General features: G+C 36.9%; 1 protein-coding gene across 2 annotated transcripts; it reads right to left on the reverse strand.

Annotated features, from left to right (window-relative positions):
• Window positions 1-686: 686 nt before the first annotated feature.
• LOC131167829 (trihelix transcription factor GT-1) lies at window positions 687-26,399 on the reverse strand. Of its 2 annotated transcripts, XM_058126801.1 has the most exons (6): window positions 25,628-26,372; window positions 24,824-24,862; window positions 24,574-24,639; window positions 8,603-8,734; window positions 1,476-1,703; window positions 687-1,240 (listed from the first exon to the last, which is right to left on the reverse strand). In XM_058126801.1, exons 1-6 carry the CDS (start codon window positions 26,172-26,174, stop codon window positions 1,023-1,025), a joined length of 1,230 nt encoding a protein of 409 aa, XP_057982784.1. In that variant the 5' UTR covers window positions 26,175-26,372; the 3' UTR covers window positions 687-1,022. The 2 variants fall into 2 exon arrangements, with proteins under 2 accessions (XP_057982784.1, XP_057982785.1); XM_058126802.1 differs by lacking the exon at window positions 24,574-24,639 and having other exon boundaries at window positions 25,628-26,399.
• Between the last annotated feature and the right edge of the window lie 528 nt (window positions 26,400-26,927).

Consider the following 26,927-nt stretch of genomic DNA (forward strand, 5'->3'; position numbering starts at 1 on the left):
ATTTTATTTTTAATACTATTTGGTATGAATGGAAAATATAGAATAAAATGACATCCCTTCTTATTCCTTTCCTTTTTCCAATCAAAATTTGGATCGAAATGAGCCTTTAAAAAAATAAAAAAAAAAAGGCCCTTCTAAAAGCATATCCCACTCAATGATCAGACATGCAATATTTAATGGGTCCAATATTACATCAATAAAAGACACCCAATAATCCCATAATTATTGTAATTGTTAAAATTGTGTCACAGCAAGTACCAAATTAATTTGTCATCTCCCCCCAATTCGCTGAGAGAGAATTGGCAAAATGGATCATCTCTGCCCCAAATGGCATAAAGCAATCCTTCACCAGTAGAGGATGAGGATCTTCCCAGTCTAGCACAAAGCAAGCTACAATTTGTAAACACCTCACTGGCTCACACACTCTCTAAGAAATGGTGAGCAATGATTAGACCATGATTATGAATAATGTGACATCAAAAATTTGAACAATTTCTTTGCCCAGTGTCACTCTCTCTCTACTACATTTATTCCCATTTTGTTGGCCAACTCACCTTTTAAATCACAGGAGTAAGCATTAATTACAATTGAAAGCAAGTTTAAACTGGTGTTGAACTGCTGACACAAAGCAGTTTCATGATTTTTTAGAATATCTAAAAGCCCTAGTCGACATTCCTTTTGGATGATTTACTTAAAAAGTCATCTTATTTGTTAATAATGCCAATCCTGGTTTGAGTATATATGTGCATGTGTAACTGTTTGTTTCGAGTACATATCACGCCTAATGGCATTCTAACCACACAAATTCAGCTACATCTACAAGATACTTGCAAGGAATGAGTTGCAGAAGTAACCTAGCTTGCAAAGGCACATGGGAATCAGAAAATATACATGGATCTGAATGCTGCAGAATGTATAAGCAACAAGCTGTAAATGTTTTTTTTTTTTTTTAAACAATGTGGGAAGAAGATGGCACGAGCTTTGGAGCCGAAAGACTCAGATGGGGGTAAGGGGAAAAAAATCTAGTAGTCCCCAATAAGCCTAACCCCCTGGTACATTGCACCAGGGCGAAGATCATCCATGGTATCAATGGTTCTGTAGCCACCATACTCTCTCAGACCTGTCAAGCCACGGCGAGTGAGAAAATCACGAAAATCATTCTCAGTATACAATGTTTTCTCTTCAGCACGAACTGTTATGCGGTCAGAATCATCCTGGAGGCAGACTTTTATGGTCATCCCTGCCCAAAAAAAAAAAAAAAAACAAAAGGTTAAGACTTGTTTCAATCTATTCAGAGAATGGTTCCCAGTTTAAGCAAATTTTCCATGTTGCATTCGGAAATGCAAATGAAAGACCATGAATTTTAACTTTAGTGAAGTTGAAAATATTTTAATACTATTTCATATGAAAATTTGTTCCAAATTCATACAATTTCAAATTCACAGCCCATGTTTCCAATCGCTATGCTGGAGTACCTTCATCAAGATGCAGAGTGTAATTTCCTAGAGGCATGTCCCTGTCAAGGCTGCGGACAACCTCATCTTCGTCCTCCAACCAAAATGCTCTTTTAGTTCTCAACCCAAAAGCAGATTTAATTGCCTCCTTGATTGCATCTGCAGTCCCATCAATACCAATTCTTCTACTGTATTCTCCCCATTTAACTACGATAACTCTTCCTCCAAAAGCAGGGTGGCCCTCCCCGGCTGCCATAATATGAAAAGAACAAATAAAATAAAATGCAATGCCTCCTTCCAATTGGAAAAGGAGATCTTTATAAAAAGATTATTTAAGCATGAAACACAACAAAGAAATGTTAATCATTGGTATCAGTCTGACTTCTTGATGAAGAAAATGGGTGTGTATTTAGCTATTTTGCAAATATTGAATCAAGAAACAACTTTTGAATTGATTCACATAACATTGTCCATTCTTGTGCACGCAACTGCAGACAAGCTACAGTTTCTACAAAACTTGAAATAACTGAACTAAAATTGAAAGTTGCCTAGAGACTTCCCAAAGAATTATTTCCTTAAAATTTGGCTCTGAATCAAACCCAACAAATAATAAACTACACTCCTTTAAAAAGAAGATTTCTAATGAAAAAAGAAAAAAGAAACAAGGGGGGAGGACAAAGTGCCTCCAAAAGCAAAGACCAAAAATTACAATAAAGCAGTCCACCAACATTGTTGAAATCACTCGTAGTACTCCTAAAAACATCTGGGGGAAAAAAAATGGGAGAGTCTCAAAATAAATAGTAAACTACTACCAAACATTGTTCAATTAGATCCAGGCAAAAAAGGCTGCATTTGGAAGGAAAGATTGCTTCAGCAAGTTACTAAATTATGCATGAAATTTGCTTGACGAACAAGTAGGGCTACAAATGAGCCGAGCCGAGCTTTTCTTTGCCATGCTCAAGCTTACTCATTAAATTTTTAATCAAGCTCGAGCCAAGCTCAGAGTCTCAGACTGAGCTTTAATATACTAGCTCAAGCTTATTTATTATGCAAATGAATTGAGCTCACAAGCCTTACAGAGCCGAGCTATCAAGATGCTAACTAACGGAACCTCTCATTTTGAGAGATGGGAAGCTTTGTTAGGCAAAAATGTAGAAAGGGGCCCTTACTAATACTGCCAGTTTTTTTGCTCCACCAAGCTAGCCTATTTGCCTTGAGCATTAGCCTTAATATTAAATTGCCAAACAGTCTCTACTTTTAAGTAGGGCTGCAAATGAACCAAGCCACTCATGAGCGGCTCGGGAGCTCGGCTCGATAAGGGCTCGTTCATTTTCTTAATGAGCGATTCTCAAGCACAATTTTCAGGCTCGGTTCAGAAATGAGCCGAGCGTGAATATAGACAGGCACAGCTCGTTTTGGCTCATGAGCAGCTCAGTTACAGGCTCGATTGAGTTCGTTAAGTGGCTCAGTAGTGGACTCGTAAATAGGCTTGATTACAACTAACTATTACATATTTATTATATTTATAATTATTATAGTTGGCTAAGCCCAACCAAGGCCAAGGGCCAAGACTGGCTGAAGCCCAACCTGGAAGTGCCTATACGGCTTCACAACCCAGCCCATGCGGCCATGCCCAATTGTGATTTGTAAACCCAAAATCTAGTTTGCCCTTCACAGCTTCACTTCACACAATCACACACACTTCGGCCATCGCCTCCCAAGTCACAGCTCCACGGTCCTCTGCGAATCGCCGAAACCGCTGTTTGCTTCCACCTCGCACTTCACCTCTCTCCAACTCTCGTCATCCACGGCCTTTAGGAGCCTAGCGGTAACACAAACGCAGGCGCACAACCCCTCAGCCACATGATTGAGGTAACTTCTCCGACGATCTCTGCATTAGATTTAATTTGGCATCAATCCCTTCTCTTCTCCCAATCTCCTCGTCCACGCTCTTAAACATAAATTTTACTACTGATCATTCTGATGAATACTGAATATATCAACTCCTGATGCTGCTGGTTTGTTAACTTGGGGCCTCAATCTTCTCTCTTCTCCTGATCTCCTCGGCCATGTAAGATTTTGCTTGTTTATCTTTCTGCTGCATTCTCCCCTTTATTATTCTGTGCATCCAAGCAGTGCATTTATGCCGTTGGAATTTGATGACTTAATGGGTGCGAGTTTTAGTCTCAATCAGGTTAACATGTGGTCATGTTTGTATTAAGGCTTTGTTTATTTGTTTATGTATATGATTGAGTTCAGCTGACTAGAACTTATTATACATTATGTTATGATGGGAGTTTAATAAATATTCAGTTCTAGAACAAGGGATGGTTGCTGCCATGTTCTGCAAATAAAGGGATCTTAACAAGTAAATCTAGAAATATGTATAACATGTGCCATGCCTTTGGTTTTTTTTATTTTTTTAATGGATGCTTAAGGACTCTGGAGTTTGGACTTCCATTTCCATTTTCAATGATTTTGACATTGGATGCTCCCTTGTGTTAGAGCAAGAATATTTTGGTAGCTGTTAATTGCCAGTTTAGAAGGCTTCTTTCAAAGAGGACGGATGGTCTCAAGCATGGGGAAACCCTTTTGCTGTTTTCATTTGTGTCCAGCGTGGAGTGCTTACACAGAAAATTAAGATATTTCTTTGATGTTGTAAACCACTCCTTTTTTTAATAATCTAATAACAATGGGGCTGCCATGTTGTTCATATGCAGAACAATAAAAAGTCTGAAATAATTTTCAATACTTTAATTTAAATTAATGAGCATATGATAAGATCAAATCTATCTTGTCTTTAAAATGTGTGATAGTATATATATTACACATTCAGCTGAATTATTGTCATAATTATTTTTTACTATGAAAGAATTCATTGTACTTAAATTACTAAGCCATTTTTGGAACATCTAATACAACAATTTGATTACAAGTGTTACTAAAATACAAATTGGAACCTCATGAGAAATTAAATGTGAGATGCCGGATTCATGAGTTATTTTTCAAAAATCTGCATTCCATATATAACTCCATTTGTGATGCACTTAATGTCTTAATCTTTCACACACAGCCGATCCCAAGCCCGGGTAAAGGAGGGTTGCATTAGGTAGCTGACAGTCAGCGTAAAATTTGTCAGATCACTATGATATGAATCCTTATCGAATATGAGAAAAGAAATTGTAATATAAAAATTATATAAAGTTTTATTAAATTAAATATGCTTTGAAACTCATATTTGATGCTTCCAAATGCAGCATTAAATATTTATGGAATTGTTAATCCTCATTTTATCATATTTTATGAAGAATTATAAGGCAGATCAATGAAACAAATCATATGCCTTTTTGGACATATATTGTTGATTTCTCATGTACTGGTATTTCTATATATGCATCATTACCAACATGAGTACTATTTCTTTTTTTGTAAAATTCAGATCTATCTAGAGAGCAAGTAATGCAAAGCTTCACTTCTCCTGAGCAAGCTTCAACTCCTTTTCATTCAAACAAAGATTTAACAAGTCCAACATTTAATAAGATGGAAGGACATGGTGAGCTGAGCAAGAACAAAAAAATGAAAATATAGATGTTATAGAACTAGGATAAGCAAATGAAAACACATTTTCTGGGAAGAGAAGGAAGAAGACAAATGTTGGGAGGAGTTCAAGGAAATCACTCTTAGAGATGGAACTAAGAAAATGCAGTGCGTTCATTGCAAGCAAAATTTTGCCATGAATAAGGATAATGCTACATTAACATTTCTAAGACACTTGAAGATTTGTGTTAGACGCAAGTGTAATCTTTTAGGGCAGCAAAACCTTTCTGTTAGTACAAGGAGGACAGAGAGTGTGGCATCTGTTCAAAACTTTAGGTGTAATCATGCAAGGGTGAGGGAAATTGCAGCTCATATGGTCATAGTTCATGAGTTACCATTTAACTTCATGGAATATGACTCGTTCAACTTACTAACAAAGACTGCCAACCCTGAAAATCTCACATACTATGTCAAGAGCAGATTGTATGAGATTGAGAAGAAGGTAAAATCTCCATTGAATTTTGTCAACAGGGTTAGTGTGACAACAGATTTATGAAAATCTCGTCAAAAAATTCAACACATGGTTTTAACATGTCACTTTGTGGATCCTGATTGGAAGTTAAAGAAATGCATTTAGAACTATTGCAATGTTCCACCTCCACATTCAGGGGTTAATGTATATGATGCTTTGTAAAAGGGTTTGGTGGAGTGAGGGATTGAAAAGAAAGTTTGTAGCATTGCCGTTGATAATGCATCCTATAATGATGTGGCTGTGAGGTTATCAAAAGATAGTTTGTCTTATCAACAGAAGCTTCCTGTTGGTGGTATGTTATTTCATGTGCATTGTTGTGCTCACATTCTCAATATTTTGGTACAGGGTGGCATTTCTGAAATTCAAGACATAATATTTAATGTGCGTGAAAGTGTGAAACATGTTACAAACTCAGAGCCGCGCATTCTCATGCTTGCAGAGATTTCCAAACAATTGCAATTGTGTTCAAAGAAGTTAATTTGGATGTGAGTACTCGATGGAATGCACCATATGCAATGTTAGTGGCAGCTTTGGAGTTCAAGGATGTATTCCCTCAATACCAAGCATGAGACTCTACTTATCACAACCTGCCTACTGATGAGGATTGGCAAAAAAATTGATAATGTTTGCTCTTTTCTCGGAATATTTAATGAAATCACTGATATTATTTCTGGTCCAGAGTATCCAACTTCAAATGTATTCCTTCCTGAACTTTGGAGGATTAAGAAGCACATAAATGAAAAAAATACATGTGGAGTTGAGTCTATGGAGGCAATGGCCACAAAGATGAAGGTGAAATTTGATAATTATTGGGGTGAATGCAACTTGTTGATCCCTATAGCAGCTGTTTAGACCCAAGGAATAAGATCAAATTGGTTGAGTTTAGCTTTCCTCTCATTTATCCAGCAACTTTTGTGAGTAAACATATCTCTATAGTTCATGAGGCTTTGTACAAGCTTTACAGTGAGAATGTTGATGCACACATCCAATTCGCTAGTCTACTGCTCTGACTATGAGTTTTAGTGCCACGAGTTCTACCACTACAAGTTCTTGTACCACTCAAGATGAAAGGAAGGGAAAAAGGAGTGGTAGAACAGAGTTTGATGAATTTATAAGAAGTGTTGATGTTGTGAACAATGCAAAGTCAGAATTGGATATTTATTTGGAGGAAAGCGTTTATATTTGAGGTGATGGTTCTCAAGAATTTGACGCATTAGAATGGTGGAAAGCAAATAATATGGAATTTCGAATTTTATCAAAGATGGCTTGTGATATACTATCAATTCCCATCACCACAATAGGATCAGAATCAGCTTTTACTGCTGGTGGTAGAGTGATATACTCATATCATGCATCATTATCAGTAGAGACTCTGCAAGTCTTACTTTGTGCTGAGGATTGGCTTCAGAGTTTTTATGGAATTAAGAGAAAGAGAAAGAGAAAGAGAAAGGTAAGGTTCTTGCAATATGATTTTGATTTATATTTTTTATTATTATTTTCTATAATGACATAATTTTTTTGTTTTGGCTATAGGATAAGGAGAAGATGAAGGAGATTGTATTGTCAAAATATTAGTGGGAGAACTACTTCGAAAGTTTGATTGATGCAATGAATGGAACTTGAGGATTGCGGATGAAATGTGGGGCTTGAGGATTGATGAAATCAATGAGACTTTTCTTTTGGATGTTGTTAGTTTCTTCATGGGACTTGAGGATTTTATTTGAGAACTTAATTTCTCTTAGATTCTTCTTGTTTGTTTCTCTTGGATCGCGTTTGAGAACTTAACTTTCTCTTGGATTATGGTTATTTTCTCTTTATGGATTGTGTTTCAGATTTTATACTCTCAAGAATGCTTTATTAGTTTCTTTTGGATCTTGATATCTAATGTGGGATTGAATTCCTACTTTGGTATGAATTTTTGAATGTTAATGTTATGTAGTATTTTATTTGGTGCTCATTTGTTTCATGATATTTTATGTCTTATTGCTTATTAGCTCCAGAAACCTATAATAGTGATAATGAATTAATGATATTGTTATTTGATTACAGAAATAAGTGGTTTGAAATGTTATTTTTATAGGTAATATATGAAATTTGAGCCTGAGCCCTCCGAGCTTGCAAAACAAGCTGAGCGAGCTCGAGCCAATAATTTTTGTCCCAAGCCAAGCTCAAGTCTGACTCCCTGAGCTCAAATCAAACCAAGCCCAAGCCTGAGCCCGAGCCGAGCCTAAACATGCTGAAGCTATGCTTGGCTCGTTTGCAGCCCTACTTTTAAGCCACTACAGTCTATCAAGTCTTATTACTAAATTCAGGTTAGAGTTTGAGCTGAACAATCTTATGCACGCACAAACAGTCACTATTTTTAAGCCACTACAGTCTGTCAGGCCTAATACGACCTTATTACGCTAGCCCCTAAATGATTCTAATTCAAGCCTACTAAACGAGCCCAAGCCAAACCTGCTCATGAACCAAACTAACTGAGCCCATTCATGTTTAGGCTTGGCTCATTTATTAAACAAGCCGCAAAATTGGGCTTGGAAATCACTTGTTTATATAATGAACAAACCTTAAGAAGCTCTTACATAGCCGAACTTTCAAGCCACTCATAAGCAGCTTAGTTCGTTTGCAGCCCTATGAACAAGCTAATCGTTTACCACATAGTAGCAGCAACACTTTTTATAGTGCCATTATAAGACCACATAGCAGCAGCAATGCTTTTTGAAGTGCCATAAAAAAAATAAAAAAAAAAAATGAAGTGCCACTTTCAACTTGAATGCTTTTTGAAAATTATCTGGAGTGCTTCTCAGAAGAGGACAAATATATTATGCAAATAAAAAGTGTTCTTGAAAATGACAATTTTTCATTAATTCTCAAAACTGGACAATTCAGAGCAATGTAGCATGCTATGTTGCAAACAAACCACAAAAATGGTAATTCTAGCATACAAGTGCCCCAAATAAGCCATTCAAAATCTTTCTAGTACCTTTTAGAAGTCATTCTCCACCAAGACTACATCCAAATATAGCCAAAATAAAAGATTATGCACTACAAAAAAAATTTATTAATTTGAAAAACTAACCATTTCCAGGGGTATCTCTCCAATTCCAAGGAGGAACTCCAGTGGCACCAACTGCATCAGCTGTGGTAATTGCTAGAGGGTCACCATCATGATCCAAACGCCTTTCTAGGTTAACTGTTGATCGGCCACTTGCTGTAAGGCAGAACTTTAGTTAAAGCTTGAGAAAGAAACTTATGCAAAACACAGATCAATTTCAAATAGCACTACAAAATTACATAGAAATAATTCCCATTTCCTAACTAGTGCAAGCACAAGCATAAGATTACAAGCATGTTTCATAGATAAATAAACTTGGTATATCAGCATTATAAGGTCACAATCAACTAATGAGCATAATCTACTTTTACAAAAACATCATTTGGATTTATCAACAAAAACTCAATGCCAACTTTTTTATCCAAGTAAACCCATGCCAAATTACAGGTATTCAAAAGAAAACCCTTCTAAGACAGTTCCAAAAATTTTGACAACAGAACCTTTAAAAAAAGGATGATGGACAAGAAAAAATTACTTATTTTTCAAAAACTTGATATAAGTTCTATCCATATATTCTGGTTATCAACTCATGCTAGATGTAGTTGCATTTTATTGCAATTGAAAGAAGAACCTAAATAAATTTAATTTTTTTCTTTTTGTTTCCAGCTTTAGTTTACTGGTAAAGCTTTAATAAGAATTCCACTTTGACAGAAGCATTAATTATTAAGATGAGATTCGCAGCACCAATTTTTTAAAAGGATCCATCAAAGCTCAACTTAAACCATAGTCTAAATTACCAAAAACCCTGGAAAGGTGAACACATTATACAGTCAAATGCAATAGGCGAGCATTTTGCACCTTTTTGGTTGAGGCTCATGCATTCCAGGGGCATGATTTTATAGCTAGATTTTCTTTAGAACACTTAATTGGATATTTATGAAAGGAGTACCCTAATCTAAGCGCCTTGCCCTTATGCACCTTTCAGAACATTGTGCAGCATTAAAAGAAATAATCAGCATATTACTTTCACACACTTCAAAAAAAAGGCACCAGCCTCGCATTAAAAAAGAAAATTAAGGGGCTACTAGTGAGTCATAGTCATCCTTTAGGTTAATGTTATGCTCATATGCTCAGACAATTTCAATTGAGACAGCCAAGAGCAATTACCTAATATTATTGTACTTTCCTATCAATAAGCTTGATAACTGAATATTGTTTGTTCCTGTTCAAGATAAAATTTTTAGGGGTATACCACATCACATGGGTCTCAAGGTGAAAAGAAAAACATAAAATGCACAATGTAATCCTTGATGATCCAAATGCAAAAAATACCAAGTACAAATTTAACAATATTTTAAAGAAAAATAATAGGATTTCTCTGCACAAAGAAATAAATATTCTAAAGCATTAATGGATGGCATGTGCAAAACTGCCACCCTTACTCCAGATTGAACACAAACTTCAATAAAATTTCAAAACTCCCTTGGCAAGTGGTACATTCAAATGAACATGTGAGAGGCTATGTTGAATAAATAATGGAAAGTACAGCTATAACATCAAAAACTTTTGACAAAGAATTGCATCTTAAAAGGATAGTCATACAAGCACTATCTATGAGAAGGCGACCCCCTTCTCACCCCCCCCCCCCCGGCGCCAAAAAAAAAAACAAACAAACAATGGAAAGAATAAGGAATAAGCCAAAAAAATACACAAATTTAACCCTTACACTTTGGTTGGAGATATCTTCTCTCCGTTCGGTTCAACATGAAAGAATCTTAAGGAATAAAAGTTCACCATCATTTACAACAATATTCCCAAAAAGGTCCACTTGAAATTGCCTGACACTGTTTCACTCTCCCCAACCAAATGGAATGTTAGCATATATCAGAAAATCATGTGGCAGAAGTCATAAAATTGCCACACAGAAACTTCAGAAATTCTTAAAACTGATTCCCAACAAAAATTGATAGAGCAACATGTATATAAGGGATTTCCTGGTATCAAAAGCAAAACATGGCAGTTGCAAATTGGTGGATTTTGGAAATAGCAACGTTCCCAATAGAACAATATTGAAAATGCTTAAGCCTTTTTTTGAATTAAGTACCACAGCAGAGGGGGAAGTCAGGGAGCCACACACTGGCACGAGTGAGTGGAAGTGATGAAGACAGTAAAAACTTAAGAACACAGTGCAGGAGTTTAGGCCACTTCAACTATATATATGGGAACTCTGGGTTGGCAAGTAGGCTAACAAAACTACCCCTTTTTCTTTTTTGATGGCAAAAGAAATTTCATTATTACGGAAAGAATTTACAATGAGGAAGAATAAGATATCTCGGGAAAAAAGTCTAGGACAACCCAGAAAAAAAACTAAGAACAACAAAAAGAGAGAAACATCAAACCAGCAAGTTCGTCCACTCCCTTCGTAAATCCAGAAAACTAGCTCCCTAAAAATTCCAAAGCAAACACACCATAAGAAGCCATATACTGAATCTTTTCTTGACTTCCTCCCAGAGAATATCTATGTTACACTCCATCCCTCAATTTTCTCCATCTATTTTGTAATATATCTCCGTCTCACTCTTCCCATTCTTCTTCTTCTTCCTCTCATTCCCACGCACCACTACCCAATAACAAATCTTCATCCCTTATTTTCTCCATCTATTTTGTAGTATGTCTCTTCCAATTCTTCTTCTTCTACCCCTAATTCCCACATACCACTTCCCACCAACAAATCTCCATCCCCTAATTTTCTCCATCCATTCCTCTGTCTCTGTTTAATTTTCTCCATCTTTCACTCTTTCAACTCTTCTTCTTCCAACAAATCTCCATCCCTTAATTTTCTCCACCTCCATCTATTTTGTGGTATGTCTCTATCTCACTCTTCTTCTCTTTTTTCTTTAATTGTGGACATGCTTGCTAGCCCTTTACTAGCAACCTCAGAATCGGGTTGACCCGGAGCTTGGGATTTTATAAGGTGGACCTCCCAATACAGCAAAGGGTGAGGGACCTCATCAGGCGCCTGACTCTATAGAGGAGAAGATCATGTTGCTAGTGAACAACGTTGCCACCATCCCCCGCTTCATCATCAAGGACTATGAGTGGTGGTTTAGAAGCCCTCCATGGCATCCCTAATCTTGGCCCTCAGGTCAAGCTTTCAAGACTTAAAAATTAAAGTGGAACCAGCAAAAATCGGAGGATCATATTGCAAGATTTGGTTATATCTTGCATTTCCATCCAACAAGATTTCCATACGCATTAATTTTGGAAATAAAGTATAATAATATTGTTTTTAAATACTTCCTATTAAAATAATACTATTTTAGGGAAACATCCTTCCAAGACTCCAAATCTGGGAATTGGTTTCGCCCGAAGCAACAAACCAATGATCACCCATGACTTCTGCGTACCACTAGTGCTACAAAGGCTTTTTGATGTAGGACGGTTTTAAGTAGCCCTAGTCCTACGGTTGACCCTCTTTATAGCACACACACACAATATCACAATCTATGGGAAGAATTGAATTAACCAAGCATGAACATCACAAACATATTCTAATGAGCACAAGTTGTTGAGATTTTGAAAACATATATGATTTGGTTTAAAAGCCCTTAGTTGATCATTTCATTTAAGTAATCAAGTTCATTTTAAAAGATATTATATTAGAAGTCTTCGATCACAAGTCCTAGCATACAAATCAAATATCCCTAAGCATGGTACTAGCAAGCATGTTCATGTTGAAAATCTAGAAAGAAACAAAGAGAATGAACAAGGTTTTTCAATCAAGGGTTCGGGTAGAGTTTCAAGGCTTACAAGGTACATTTAGGGGCTGTTTTAGATGGTCACAAACAAGGAATTGAAACGACCTTACCAAAAGGTTCGAAATAACAAATACCAAGACACACGAGTACTCGATATCACCACGAACAAGCTTGTTGATCCTTAGGAATCTTGATAAAAGAATAAAGCTTGTGACTATGAGCTATGAGAGAGGAGTGGGCATGTAATGTTGATGATGACGTTGATGTTGTCGTGGTCTCTCACCACCCAATCTCCGGGGAGATGGGACATAGCCTCACTCTACTCACTCACAAGGAGAGGAACAAGATTCACAAGTTTAAGAAAAGGCTTCCTTTTTAATTGATAATGCAAAAGATGCCTTTTACAACACAAGAGATGGCATATTTATAGCCTTAGATGAGCATGGACATGACTTGCACATGGCTTCTTAAGAGATTAAAGAAAATACAAAGTTAAAATAAAACATTTAAAACATAGGTAATGAGGTTCCAAGGAAATAGTTTGTCATAGGAAATAGGTGTCTAGGAACTAGAATAATTATGATAGTGGAGTCTAGAAACTTAAAATGAAATAAATGTTTCTTGAAAAAACAAGACTCTTTGACTTGCAAGTTGTCATCCTCTTTCCAAGCTAACTTCCAAAAGAAGCTTCAATTGCTGCAAATAAAGTTCACATCCAATGGTGGACTTCTGGTGGTTGTCCACGTGTTACAATATCTGCGAAAGATACTCGAGGTGCATGTTGATCCCCATCACTTTTGGTGTACACTAAGCAAAGGGATTGTTGCTTTGGTTGCTAAACAAGACTCAGAATATCAGATGCAGACTAGAAAAAAATAGAATAATCAACCAAACAATTGCACATGAAAAATGATGACATGGATGTGGTAAGCAGATAAAAAGAATAAATACAATGGAGGAGCTACAGACAGTAAACCAACTCAAGGCCTTCCCCAAATTCTCCCTCTTTCTCTCATCAACACACAAAATAGTTGTGCAACGTATGAGTTCAAACTTGATGCAAAACAAAGCCTCCGCTGATAACAAGACAAAAGAATATATTGTCTAAAATACCAATAAAAAAAACACAAATACATATTACATTAATGATGCAAAGCATGGTTTTAAATAACGGCCGCAACCGTTACGTAACGTGGTTACCGATACCGTTACACACTGCGAAATTGGTGGGAAGAAAAATCACGGCTGTAGCAGCCGTTACGAACCGCGACTATTGCGTAAAGGCCACTATGGCCGTTACGCAACCGCAACGGTACTGTTACACACTTACACCAAAATATTTTTTTTATTTTTTACTTTTTCTTCTCACTTTTTCCCTCTCTCTCATAAATCATTTACCATGTGGCGAGAGGGGGAAAAGATTATAATGAGGATAACAATGATACAAAATTCACCGTTTCTTTAAATACTCATAGGAGATGCATTAATTAATAATTTGAAAATACTAATGTCGGATTTCTAGGGAATAAATTAGGAAATTCTATTTTTTAAAATCTGAAATTACTATTTCAGCATCTAGTAGTTTCAGTTTCTTGTTTTCTAGCCTAGAGATCTGCTGATTTGATTTGCTGATTTTGTGGTGATTTGATTTGCTTATTTTGTAGCCTTCCTAATTTGGTGGCCTTCCTCTACTATTTATCTTGTAATCGTGTCTCTTGAAATTCAATAAGAATCGTTATTCTTCTTGTAAAAAATCCTTCATGGCATCAGAGCCTCGTGCTCTTTTCTTCTAATGATGTCGTATAAGTTGGTGATGACCGGAGCCCAAAGAAATCCTACCGGCTCTTCCGGTACTTCCGAAACCATTTCACCCAATCCTCCCAGGTCTGTATCTGCTGATTACTATTCCCAGAATTCAGCCCTTTATCTCACGGTTACAAAACTCAATGGGTGTATGAAACCATGGTGCGAGCATTGCAAAAAATCGTGGCATACGAAGGAGACGTGTTGGAAGCTTCATGGTAAACCAGCAAATTGGAAGCCAAAATCCAAACGTGACAGTCACACCTACCAAGCCACTGCTGAAGAGATTCAAGAGCCATCCATCAACTCGGATGCAGTCCCTTTTACGAAGGAGCAATTAGAGCACCTGTAAAAATTGTTTCAATCTCCAAAATTGTCCTTAACTCCGTCTTGTTCTTCGGTAAAGAAGGGTAACTCTCTTGCTACTGCGTTTTTAGGTGTTATTCCTTATTCTGTTCATTCTTGGATAATTGATTCTGGCACAACTGATCATATGACTGGTTGCTCCAAATTGTTCTCATCCTATAGTCCGTGTGCAAGCAATAAAAAGGTCAAAATTGCAGATGGTTCACTCTCGGTAATTGCTGCGAGAGGAACTATCAAACTCACTTCGCTGTTAACTCTCCATGATGTGCTTCACATTCCAAATTTGTCTTGCAATTTGTTGTCCATTAGTAAAATTACCTCTGATCATCAATGTCAAGCTAATTTCTACTCTTCTTATTGTGAGTTTCAGGAATTGACCACGGGGAGGATGATTGGCAGTGCTAAGGAAAAAGATGGACTCTATTATTTTGACGATGGACCTAACTTGAGTAGACAATGTCAAAGTACTCGCTTAAATTCTGTTTATGTTTTCAAAGATAATGATATCATGTTATGGCATTATAGGTTAGGCCGTCCTAGTTTTTAATATTTAAAATACTTGTTTCCCAATTTTTTTTTGGAATAAAAGTCCATTTTTCAATGTGAAGTTTGTCAATTTGCTAAACATCATCGTGCATCCTTTTCCACCCAACCCTACAAACCAACTACACCATTTATATTGTGATTCATAGTGATATCTGGGGCCCATGTAGAACATCTACGTATTCTGGAAAAAAATGGTTTGTGACCTTTATTGATGATCACACGAGATTAAGTTGGGTTTATTTGATAAAGGAAAAATCTAAAGTGGAAACAATTTTCAAAAATTTTTACACCATGGCACAAACACAATTTCAAAAAAAAATTCAAATATTACGAAGTGATAATGGTTGAGAATATTTCGAAAAAATTTTGGGCCAATTTTTTCTTGAAAAAAAAAATTGTTCATCAAAGCTATTGATGATCACATGAGATTAAGTTGGGTTTATTTGATAAAGGAAAAATCTAAAGTGGAAACAATTTTCAAAAATGTTTACACCATGGCACAAACACAATTTCAAAAAAATATTCAAATATTGCAAAGTGATAATGGTAGAGAATATTTCGAAAAAATTTTGGGCCAATTTTTTCTTGAAAAAAAAAATTGTTCATCAAAGCTCTTGTGTCAACACTCCGCAACAAAATGGTTTGGCTGAAAGAAAAAACACTTATTGGAAGTAGCTCGGGTATTGTTTTTTACCAATCACGTACCTAAATATCTTGGGGTGAAGCAATTCTTAGTGCTACATATCTCATAAATAGAAAGCCTAATAAGGTTTTAAGCTTTGAAGCACCTTTTGATGTTTTTCATAAGTTTTATCCAACAAATCGGTTGTCTTCTTCTTTACCACTAAAGATATTTCGTTGTACCACTTTTGTTCATGTTCATAGTCATAATTGAGGAAAACTTGAACCCTGAGCAACAAAATGTGTGTATGTTGGTTATGCTCCCACTCAAAAGGGGTATAAATGCTTTGAACCCATTTCCAAAAAAAATGTTTGGTACCATGGATGTTACATTCTTTGAATTAGATCCCTATTTTATGCCTCATCTTTAGGAGGGGAACCAAAACAAAGATTCAGTTGTGTTTCATGATTTTTTCCAAACTTAAGACTCGCAAAATGATCTTCCTCCAACTTTGATTATACCAGGAGAGAGTGAGTTGAGTTTTTTAGATATTGAAAAGGCAAGTCTTCCTACAATGCCATCTCATGGTGTTCATGATCCTATAATGACTAACAAAGGAGAAGCAGGAAAAAAAAAAAAAAAACACACACACCATAGAGGTGGTACCATTTAACATTATCTACTCGCGACAGAGGACAACTAGAAAGAAAGGGTCTTCCAATCCTTTACACTGTCCAAAATCCGTTAACCCTCCAGGTAATGTCCTCACCGAGCCTTCACCTCATGTTCAGTCCATTTCATCTTCGAGTTCTTAGTCCCCTAGTACACCAACCACCCCATTCACAGCCGTATTTCACCTCTATCACTTGCCTCCAAAGAGCAGCCTTCTCCATCCCAAATCTCCATAACCACTTCCCAAGCAAAGCTTCATTGAACTGTCTTACCTTCCTTATCCCCAAACCACCTGAAGAAATGGGAGAGCAAACAGCATCTCATTTAACCAAATGGAATTTTGGTTCATCACCAATGCCACCCCATAAAAAATTCCTTTGAAGTTTCTCAATACAGTTAGCCACAACAGCAGGAATAGCAAATAAAAATAGAAAGTAAGTGGGTAAATTAGATAGAGTGCTTTTAATTAACGTGACTCTACCTCCCTTAGATAAGGACAAACGTTTCCACCCTGCTAACCTTCGTTCTATCTTCTCCAAAATTGGGTTCCATATTGTCTTATCCATGAATTTGGCTCCCAAAGGAAGACCCAAATATTTCATAGGAAGATTACCTTGTTTACAGCCAAGGACGTGCAAGAATAAGTCAAAATTAAACACCGTACCAACAAGAACCAACTCTGACTAGCTCAAATTTATCTTTAAACCAGAGACCACCTCAAACCACATAAGTTATCACACAGAGAAACAAAATCTGATCCAGATCAACGTCACATAAAATTAGAGTATCATCCGCAAACAAAGGAGACAATGGGTCACCTTGTCTCAACCCCCTAGAGCTCTCAAAAAACCCACAAGGAGTGCCATTTATCAAAATGGAGAAACGAACTATAGATATACAAAAGAAAATCCACCGCCTCCATTTGGCAGAGAACCCACCCCGTTCTAGTAATTGCATAAGAAAACCCCAATTTACATGATCAAAAGCCTTCTCAACATCTAATTTGCAAAGTAGCCCTGGCACCTCAGTTTTCAATCTACTATCAAGGCATTCATTAGCAATAGGTACAGGGTCAAGAATCTTCCTGTTCCTCACAAAAGCATTTTGTGAAGATGAAATTATATCTTCCATAACCATGCGAGGTTTGGTGGCTAAGACCTTAGCAATGATCTTAGAAACCCCCCAACAAGACTAATAGGGCGGAAATCCTTTACTTCAATTGCTTCAATTTTTTTTTAGGAATGAGAGTGATGAAAGTAGCATTCAGGCTTTTCTCAAACTGGCCTTTAGTAAAAAAATGATGGAACATAGCCATAAGATGAGGTTTGAGAATCCCCCAGCAAGCTTGGAAGAAAGCCATAGTAAATCCATCTGGTCCAGGCGATTTATCACCATTAAAATTTTGTATGACATCAAAAATTTCCGCCTCCTCAAATGGTCTATCTAGCCAATCTGCATTATCACCGGATATTCTTGAAAATACTAAGACTTCTAGAAATGATCGACTAACTTGTTGCTCAAAGTATAAATTCATCAAAAGTTGTGATGTAATCAGCAATCATACCTTGATCGGAAGACAAGGCACCATCAAACACAAGGCTCTCAATACCATTATTTCTTCTATTAGAATTAGCCATTCTATGGAAAAATTTGGTATTTGTGTTGGCCTAACATGACTTTTCAATCTTATTTTGATGATAAAAAATAAATGATGATTTAATATGTGTTGTTGAAGTGATGATGTTTCAGGTTTACTTATAGACCAAGTTCAAACAAAAGAATAGCAAATGAAAAGATCAAAAATCACTAAGGACTCAAAGGCCTCATTCATATCTAAAGTGATCCAAAGAAAGACCAAGCAACACCAACATGAGTAAAGTGCATGTGGAAACTTAAAGCTAACTTAAGCTCAAGTCAAAAAGGACATAAAGCAAAATACCATAGAAAACTTGAAGATTAGAGTTTTAGGCTTTAAGACATATGATGTAAGTACTTCATGTTTAAATATCTCATGAAATATTTTGAAGCTCTTTACGGGTAATTATGGACTTAGAGAACTTTATTTAAAACCCCGGAAAATGTTTTATGAGAAATCAAAGCAAGAAAGTTAAAAGGTTTTTTGAAAACAAAACTGAAAAACCAAAATATGGTCTGCCCAGACGACTGAGGTACAAGTCTAGAAGACTGAAGTATTACTTCAGAGGACTGAAGTTTAACTTCAATCTACTGAAGAATTTCTTCAAAATATTGAAGAATTAGTTCAGTCTGCTAAAGAATTTCCTATTGGAACACATAAGAGGCAGTACACCCTCAGAAGACTGAACCCTTCAATTCAGTCGTCTGACCCTATATCAATTTCAAATTTTTCAGTGTTTAAAGTACTTCAGAAGACTAAACCCGACACTTCAGTCTACTAAACACTATTAACAACTAATTTTTTTAAAAGTTAAAAAATTCAAATAAAGGTTTCTTGTGCCCCAAATTTTATGAAAACTTGGGAAATACTCCAAGTAATCTTGGGCAATACGAAATTACTTTTAAAAACCTATAAATACATGGTTTTAGCAAATTAAACTCACCAAGAAATTGAAAAATCTGTTTCAAAGCTGAAAGCACACTTGCTCTCTCAAAGCTCTCTCTTGCTCACTCATTGGAAAACTGATTTGCTGAGAAAATCTAAAATGCTGATCATCCTACTCTGAGTTCTTATAGTTGATTCTCATATGGAGAAGGAACTTGGTGAATTCTTACTTGATCTTCAATCTTATTTCAATTTGATATTTAAATATTGAAGTATATTAGTGCTTTTCAATTGTACTAATCTGCTCTTGTGAGAGTACTATAGTACACAGGGATTATTTCTTGTTTCCTCGTAGTGAATTGACGATTCCAGGTTGTTGGATCATTGGACCAAGCGTGGGGTATCGCTTGGAGAGGGATCTCTACCTTTAAAGGAGGAATTGTAACGGTTTGCTCCACTCGGAAAGGAGTGCTCTAGTGGAATCCTTAGGTGGTATTGGCCTAAGGCAAGGACATAGGCTGGAGATAAGTCGATCCTCGTAAAAATCTCGGTGTCTCTCTTTCCCTTCTCTTTATTTTCAGCACATACATACATATATATATATATTGAGTGTGTGTACGCAAAGTGCAGGTTGCTGAGATTAAAAACTGAGATTAAAGAAGACTCTTAATATAAGAAAGTATGTTTTGATTAAACTTTTGCAAAAACCCAAAAGGGAATACATTGTTTAATCGTTTGCGGAAATCTTAATTAAGAGAGTGCAAACAAATTTCATTCAATACAGGGCTTACATACATTCACAGGGCTACAACCAAATACCTTGAGCTAAAAATTGCTGAAGTGCGGCAAATTATATTTGATTGGGTATTTTGTTGATTGATTACTTTAGTTTTTGGTTGGTTGTTGGATTGCTTAAGTTTTGTTTACTTGTGTTGTGATTGATTTGCGAATTGATTTAAAAAGCTTTGCTGTGTGTTTGATAAATTAACAAGAGGTTAAAGATTTCATAAAAAGAACTAAAATTTTAATAACCCAATTCACCCCCCCCTCTCGGGCTAACTCCTTAACTTTCAATTTGCATCTCCCTCCTTCAAATGTAGCACCCTAGACTTCTGCCTCCAAATAATCTCTTCTAAAAGAGTGACCTTTTCAATATTGGTGCAGAGATTAGCTTGTTCTAACTTTTCCTCAGCTATTAAAGGATGAGTTTCCTCTCTAACATCCAAGTCATTCAATTTGTTCCAAAGTTGCTGTATATTAACAGTGACATTCCCAAATTCCGCCTCGTTCCACTTTTTTAAATCCACCTTCAATGCCGCCAATTTCTTAGCTAGTATGAAACTAGGATTTCCATGGAACGAATAGGATGCCCACCACTCCTTCACTTTATCAAAAAAGTTCTCCACCCTCAACCACAAATTTTCAAAGCGAAAAGGAGTTCTACCTCTCCGATGACTCCCCCCCTCCAACAGAATTGGGTAGTGATCAAAAAGTATTTTGGACAACCTTCTTTGTGAAAATTGAGTGAAGTGATCAGCCAAGAACGAAGAGAAAAGAAACCGATCTATTCTAGAGGCAGAGGAAGAATTGGACCAGGTGTAAAGGCCTCCTTCCATGGATATATCCATCGGCCCATGAAAAGAGATAAAATCCAAAAATTCATGCATAGCCCGAGTATAACTTACAGCCCCTAGTCTTTCTGATGGGAAGTGGATTATATTAAAATCACCTCCTAGGCACCATGGCGAATCCCACCAACTAAACAGCCCTGTCAGCTCCTCCCACATTTTCCTACGCCTCTTGTTCAAATTTGGCCCATAACATCTGTGAAAGCCCACTCAAATTGATCACCAACATTTTTAAATTTGCATGAAACAGAAAAATACTCCACTGCTTCCTCCACCTTTTCCAATACCCTTCAATCCCACATCAAGACAATACCTCCAGAAGCACCTTCTAAACCCAAGTACAACCAGTCTACATATGGACAACTCCATATACTTCGAACAATTCCTCTAGTAATCCATTCAAGTTTAGTCTCTTGCAAACATACAATATCAGGTTTCCATGTACGCAACAAATTACGCCTGAAGCCTCTTCTCAACCTCATTCAATCCTCTAACATTCCATGAAAGTATCTTCAGATTCATTTAGAAATAGAGAGAGCAACCTCCCTATTAATACCACTGTGCCTAGATGAAGTAGAACCATAATTAATTGAACTGAATAAACCTTTCAGCTCTCTTAAACCTTTCGCACCAGTTCTATTCAAGTCACATGCATTTTTTTTCCAAAGTAGCCCTATGGTGTAATTCAGCCTCAACAACCAGCAAAAAAGTGGTTATTTGATTTTCCAAACCTTGTAAGGGCATGCCCAGAAATTTGTCAAATCCTTTAAAATTTTCTTTGGAACCACTCGGAATAAGGTACTTCCCTCACTGGACTCTCCACATCCACAACTTCTTGTCCTTCCATAGTCAAGGGTAAAGAATAGGCTAGTGGTTCCATTACTAAAGGTGACAAATCCCTCTCGTTAGGTAGCTCAGTACCGTCAAGTATAAATTTGATGGTTCTCTAGAACGGTATAAAGCTCGATTGGTCGCCAAGGGATTCACTCAGACCTATGGCATTGATTACTTGGAGACATTCACCCCAGTCGCAAAGCTAAACTCTGTAAGAATTCTTTTGTCACTTGCAGCTAATCGTGACTGGCCTCTGTAACAATTGGATGTAAAAAATGTATTAATGGAGACCTAGAGGAACAAGTGTACATGGATGCACCTCCAGGATTTGGTTAAAAGTTTGGCACAAAGGTGTGTATACTGAAGAAATCCTTATATGGGTTAAAACAGTCACCAAGAGCCTAGTTTGAGAAATTCACTCAGTCTGTTAAAGTCAAGGGTATACTCAAGAGCAAAGTGATCATACGATGTTTATAAAACATTCACAGGATGGGATAGCGATAGTAATTGTGTATGTAGACGATATAATTCTCACTGGAGATGACGTACTTGAGATGAATTGATTGAAGACTTCCCTCTCATCAACATTTGAGATCAAGGACTTAGGATCTCAAAGGTATTTCTTTGGAATGGAGGTTGCTTGGTCAAAGAAAGGGATTGTCGTCTCCCAACGGAAGTATGTCCTTGAACTCCTTAAGGAGACTGGGATGAGCGGTTGTAGGCCAGCAGACACTCCAATCGATCCCAATCAAAAACTTGGAGATGACAAGGAAGGTGGTCCAATGAATACAACTCGATATCAAAAGTTGGTGGGAAAGTTAATTTACTTATCACATACACAACCTAATATTGCTTTTGCAGTGAATTTGGTAAGCCAATTTATGCATTCACCCTACAAGAAACATCTTGAAGCAGTTTATCGAATTCTCAAATACTTGAAAAGTACACCAGGCAAGGGTTTACTCTTCCAGAAGACCACACGGCAGAACATAGACGCATACACTGATGCAAATTGGGCAGGCTCAGTTATTGACAGAAGATCCACGTCAGGATACTGTACTTATGTCTGGGGAAATATGGCCACATTGCAAAGCAAGAAACAGAATGTGGTTGCAACGAGTAGTTCCGAGGCAGAATATTGGGCTACGGCTAACGGAGTTTGTGAGATACTATGGCTGAAGAGAATTCTTGAATAGCTGCGGATGCCGGTGAACATGCCAATGAAGTTATTGTGACAACAAAGCAGCCATAAGTATTGCTCAAAATCCAATACAACATGACCGCACGAAGCATGTAGAAATTGGCAGACACTTCATAAAAGAGAAGATTGATAGTGGAGCTGTTTACATGCCTTTTGTTCCTACTACTCAACAAATAGAAGATATCTTCACTAAAGGACTTTTCAGACCTAGTTTTGAGCTCTTTGTAAGCAAGTTGGGCATGATAGATATCTACACTCCAACTTGAGAAAGGTGGGGGTGTCGGGTTTCTAGGGAATAAATTAGGAAACTCTATTTTTTAAAATCTGAAATTACTATTTCAGTTTCTAGTAGTTTAAGTTTCCTGTTTTCTAGCCTAGAGATCTACTGATTTGATTTTTTTATTTTTTGGTGATTTGATTTGCTGATTTTGTGGTGATTTGATTTGCTGATTTTGTGGCCTTCCTCTACTATTTATCTTGTAATCGTGTATCTTGAAATTCAATAAGAATGGTTATTCTTCATCTAAAAAATCCTTCAAACTTGTTAGGAAAATATTTTATTTTGATGAAATTAGTAATGTGATATTTATGTTATATATTTTTCAATTTCAACCTTCTTTCTTTTCTAGCTATTTTATATTTGTATTTTTCATATGTCTTATGTGTCTAATAGATTAATGGAGTGTATAATGTATTTTTTTTATTAATTAATTTAGCACACATAAGAATTTATCACTGATAAGAACAATGAGAAGTATAAATACGCACACACGTAATTTTTCTATGAGTGGTGGTTTAAAACAAATGTAAACTTGTTGCCCTTACCGAATAACTTAGTTACTCGAACTAAAGGATCCAAAATACACTAAAAATCTTTCTAAGAAGACCTAAAAGCTTAAAACGTGCAAGTATGCTAATATGCACAAGGTTGTGCGTGCTTCAAAAAAATTCACGGCCGTTATCCCGTTATGTAACATCCGCTACTCCTTCTTCCCGTTACACCCGTTACCGTTACATTACGCTACCCGTTACCGCGATTTAAAACCATGATGCAAAGACCCTTAAGCAAAGATAATGTGTAGAGTGTTTTTTTTTTTCTATAGCAAAAAAAAAAAATTATTTGTAGGAAGAGAATTCACACAAGGGAGAATTAAGACATCTCTCCAAAAAGTCCTAGAATTATCCAGTAAAACCAGTTAAAGAAACATACCAAAAAATAATAAATTACCATTCCCAAATGTTCCTCCAATCTCTGCGTAACTCATGAAAACTAATTCCTCTGAAAAATCCCAAACTAATGCACCACAGTGAGGCCAAATACTGCATTTTTTCCCAAACCAGCACCCCAATTTTTTTCTACCCATTGAATATCCTTGACATTATGCTCCAACCATAACTCCCATAAAACTGTAAATGTTCCACACTTCCATAGGACTGCCTTGTCCTTTCTCCAACCAAATCTTTTGAAAGATGTAACTAACAATTCACCAACAGAAGAAAAAAAAGCCCAATTTTTCCTAGAAATACCAAAAAGCATATTCCAATTCCTCTAAGAATATTCACAGTGCAAAAGAAGATGAGAAACCATGTTTGAATTTTTGTAACAGAGCACACATACATCGGGAGAGAGAGCCTTTAAAGGTCTCCTAATTTGCAACAGGTAATTAGTATTAATTTTATTGAGCACAACCAAGCAAGTAGAAGCCTTAATTTTTGGAGGAGCCTTAGCCTTCCAAAAGAAATGATAAAATGGGAAAGAAGAAATGGAGTGAGTCAAGAATTCAAAAATATATTTACAAGAAAACACACCTGACTAATCCAAAGATCAAGACCGAACATCCCTCCCCATTGAAAGATTACTCCCATTCAATAAAGATAAAAAAGAAGACATCTCTACCATCTCCCTCTCGCTAGGAAGTCTCCTAAAATGAAGATTCCAAAAAACCAGTGGATCACTCAAATTCCCAAAAAAGAAAGATATAACTCTATTTTGCTCAGAGCTTAGTCAAAAAAAGACAAGGGAAATTGGATAAGGATGCATTACCCAGCCAAGGGTCTTTCCAAAAATGGATTTGAGAGCCCCTCCCCACTTCAAGTTTACATGGAAATTCTGTAAGTAGGACAGAGAATAAATGTAGGAGTATCCATAAACATAAATATCCTTACAACATCTTTGATTGATATTGATACATATATTCTTACAGCAAGTTGGTGAACGGATATGGAAAACATGCCATATTAATTCATACAAATTACATTGGAAATACTGATAATAACTTAAAGCAACAAAATACCTTCCACAGCACCAAACGGAATGCTAGTATCCTCAAGACCTGACAAAGGGTAACAAACAAGCTGTTCAGTACATCACTTTTAGCAAACAGATTTTCTATTGTATTTTCTTTCTATATTAAATTCTATTAAAATAAAAGCTTATTTTTATATGATTAAAAATTGAAAAAAATAAAATATTAATGATGTGCAAAATCAAAATTTTGTTTGTGAATTTGATATACTTTTCCATTTTCTTTCTTACTTCTTTCAAAAACCAAATATGAAAATGTAGATTCCTTGATATTTTTCTTTCCTTTCTCTGATATTTTTCGAGTTCCATGGGGCCTAAATGTAAGTAGAAAACAGAACATAGCCAAGAGAAATAACAAATTCCTAATAAGGATTTCTTTTTCCTTTTAAAAACCTTATTAAGCTTGTCATAATATTCTTAAACCCTAGTCAAAACGTTCTACAATAATACCCTTATAGACACCTAAGTCCTAACATAGCCCACAAATCCATAAAAGTATTTCTAATTTAAACAAATTAAAATTAAAAAGTTATGTCAAACATTCGCTTGAATGTCAAACCATTCTGTTCTCTTACTTGCAAAAATTTTTAAAAAAAAAATTCAGGAATTTAATTTCTTCCATCATTTTCCTTCCTTTTCTCAGAAACCAAACTGGGAACAAAAAACAAAATGCGATTTCCCTCTCAAGACCTAACATTACAGACCGCAAACTCAAATTTCTCCATTCAGTCAAAACAAACAAAACCAGAAACAGAATTCAAATGTCAAGAATACCAATTAATCTTTGATTTACCTTTATCAGCGAATTGAATATAAGAATCCACCTTGGAAGGGGCGGGGCTCTTGTACGGAGCAGCATTCTTACTCCTCTCCCGCAGCAACTCCTCAAGCTCCTTGTAATACAACATCTTCGCCGAACCACTCCCCCTATCCTGCTGCTTCACCTTCTTGAACTCTTTCAACAGATTCCTCCACTTGTCCGTACACATAGTGGGGGAGCGATCGAAGCCCTTATCCTTCATCTTCGCCGAGATCTGCTCCCACAGGTGCTTGTTCGACTTGGAGGTGTTGAACAGGCCATCCACCTCTCGCCGAAAGCTTATGAGACTGCGAGTCTCCTCTTGAACCCAAGTCTCCGCCCGCTTCTTCGGCGCCTTCACCTCGTGGTCTTCCCCGCTGCTCTCGGCCAGTATCATTTGATGCTGCGAAAGTTGCTGCTGCTGCGGCTGCTGCTGAGGCGTTAATCCGCCATTGGTAACCACTTCTATCATCATGTCCCTACCCCCTCCCCCTCCTTCCTTGTAGAAATCGATCGGGCGGGGCTTCTCCGATAGGTACATCACTGAAGATGAAAAAAAAAAAAAAACCCCTAACTGGAAGAATCGATTCTTAGAGAGAGAGAGAGAGAGAGAGAGAATGAGAGTGAGACTGTACTGTGAAGAATCAAACAGAAGAAGACCGGGGAATTGGTTTTGATTCTCTCACGGTGAGAGGGAGGCACAGAGAGAAGGGGGAGAGAGATGCAGTGGACTATAGTGGGCTGCTTGGTCCATTCATGTTCTTCTTCTGTCCTGGGACGGGGAAGGAGGAGGTTATCGGGCCGTACACGTGGCGATGGGACCTCTCCCGTGGTTGGTGGGATGATCTCGACCGTTGATTTGGTGTACCATCTATGCACAACCAATAAAATATAGACACTTGGTCTTAGGATGCTCATTTTGCCACGTTTTCCAATCAAGAGACAAGACTCGTTTGAGAATTCAGAACAAAAAAATAGAGTTTTTTCCGTTTTATTATTAAATATAAATAAAATATAAAATAACACGGGAAAACTTTTCCCAAAGTAATGCTTACGTAATCTCGCAGCTTCGTGCTGTGAGATTTAAACTGATGGGCCGCTCTGCCTTCGATGCGTGACAAGGAGAGAACTCGTGGAAAGGTAACGCGTGGCGGTCTGGAACAAATCTTGCAGTTTGGAGTTGCGAGATTTCAAGAGAGCAGCCAGCGCGTAGGTAACGCGTGGCGCAAATCTCGCAGGACCAAACTGCGAGATTTGTCCCTGAAATCCAGTAGTGTTGTGACACGTGAAAAAT

This window comes from Malania oleifera, chromosome 11 (genome assembly GCF_029873635.1).
Source record: "Malania oleifera isolate guangnan ecotype guangnan chromosome 11, ASM2987363v1, whole genome shotgun sequence".
In the NCBI taxonomy this organism is placed as follows: domain Eukaryota; kingdom Viridiplantae; phylum Streptophyta; class Magnoliopsida; order Santalales; family Ximeniaceae; genus Malania; species Malania oleifera.

Excerpts from the sequence above, each read along its gene's own strand:
- LOC131167829 (XM_058126801.1), bottom strand. The coding sequence starts at position 26,174 with ATGTACCTATCGGAGAAGCCCCGCCCGATCGATTTCTACAAGGAAGGA. Across the intron at positions 24,863-25,627 it reads TATTCAATTCGCTGATAAAG|GTCTTGAGGATACTAGCATT; the intron begins GTAAATCAAAGA and ends ACCCTTTGTCAG. Across the intron at positions 24,640-24,823 it reads TCCGTTTGGTGCTGTGGAAG|AATTTCCATGTAAACTTGAA; the intron begins GTATTTTGTTGC and ends TCCTACTTACAG.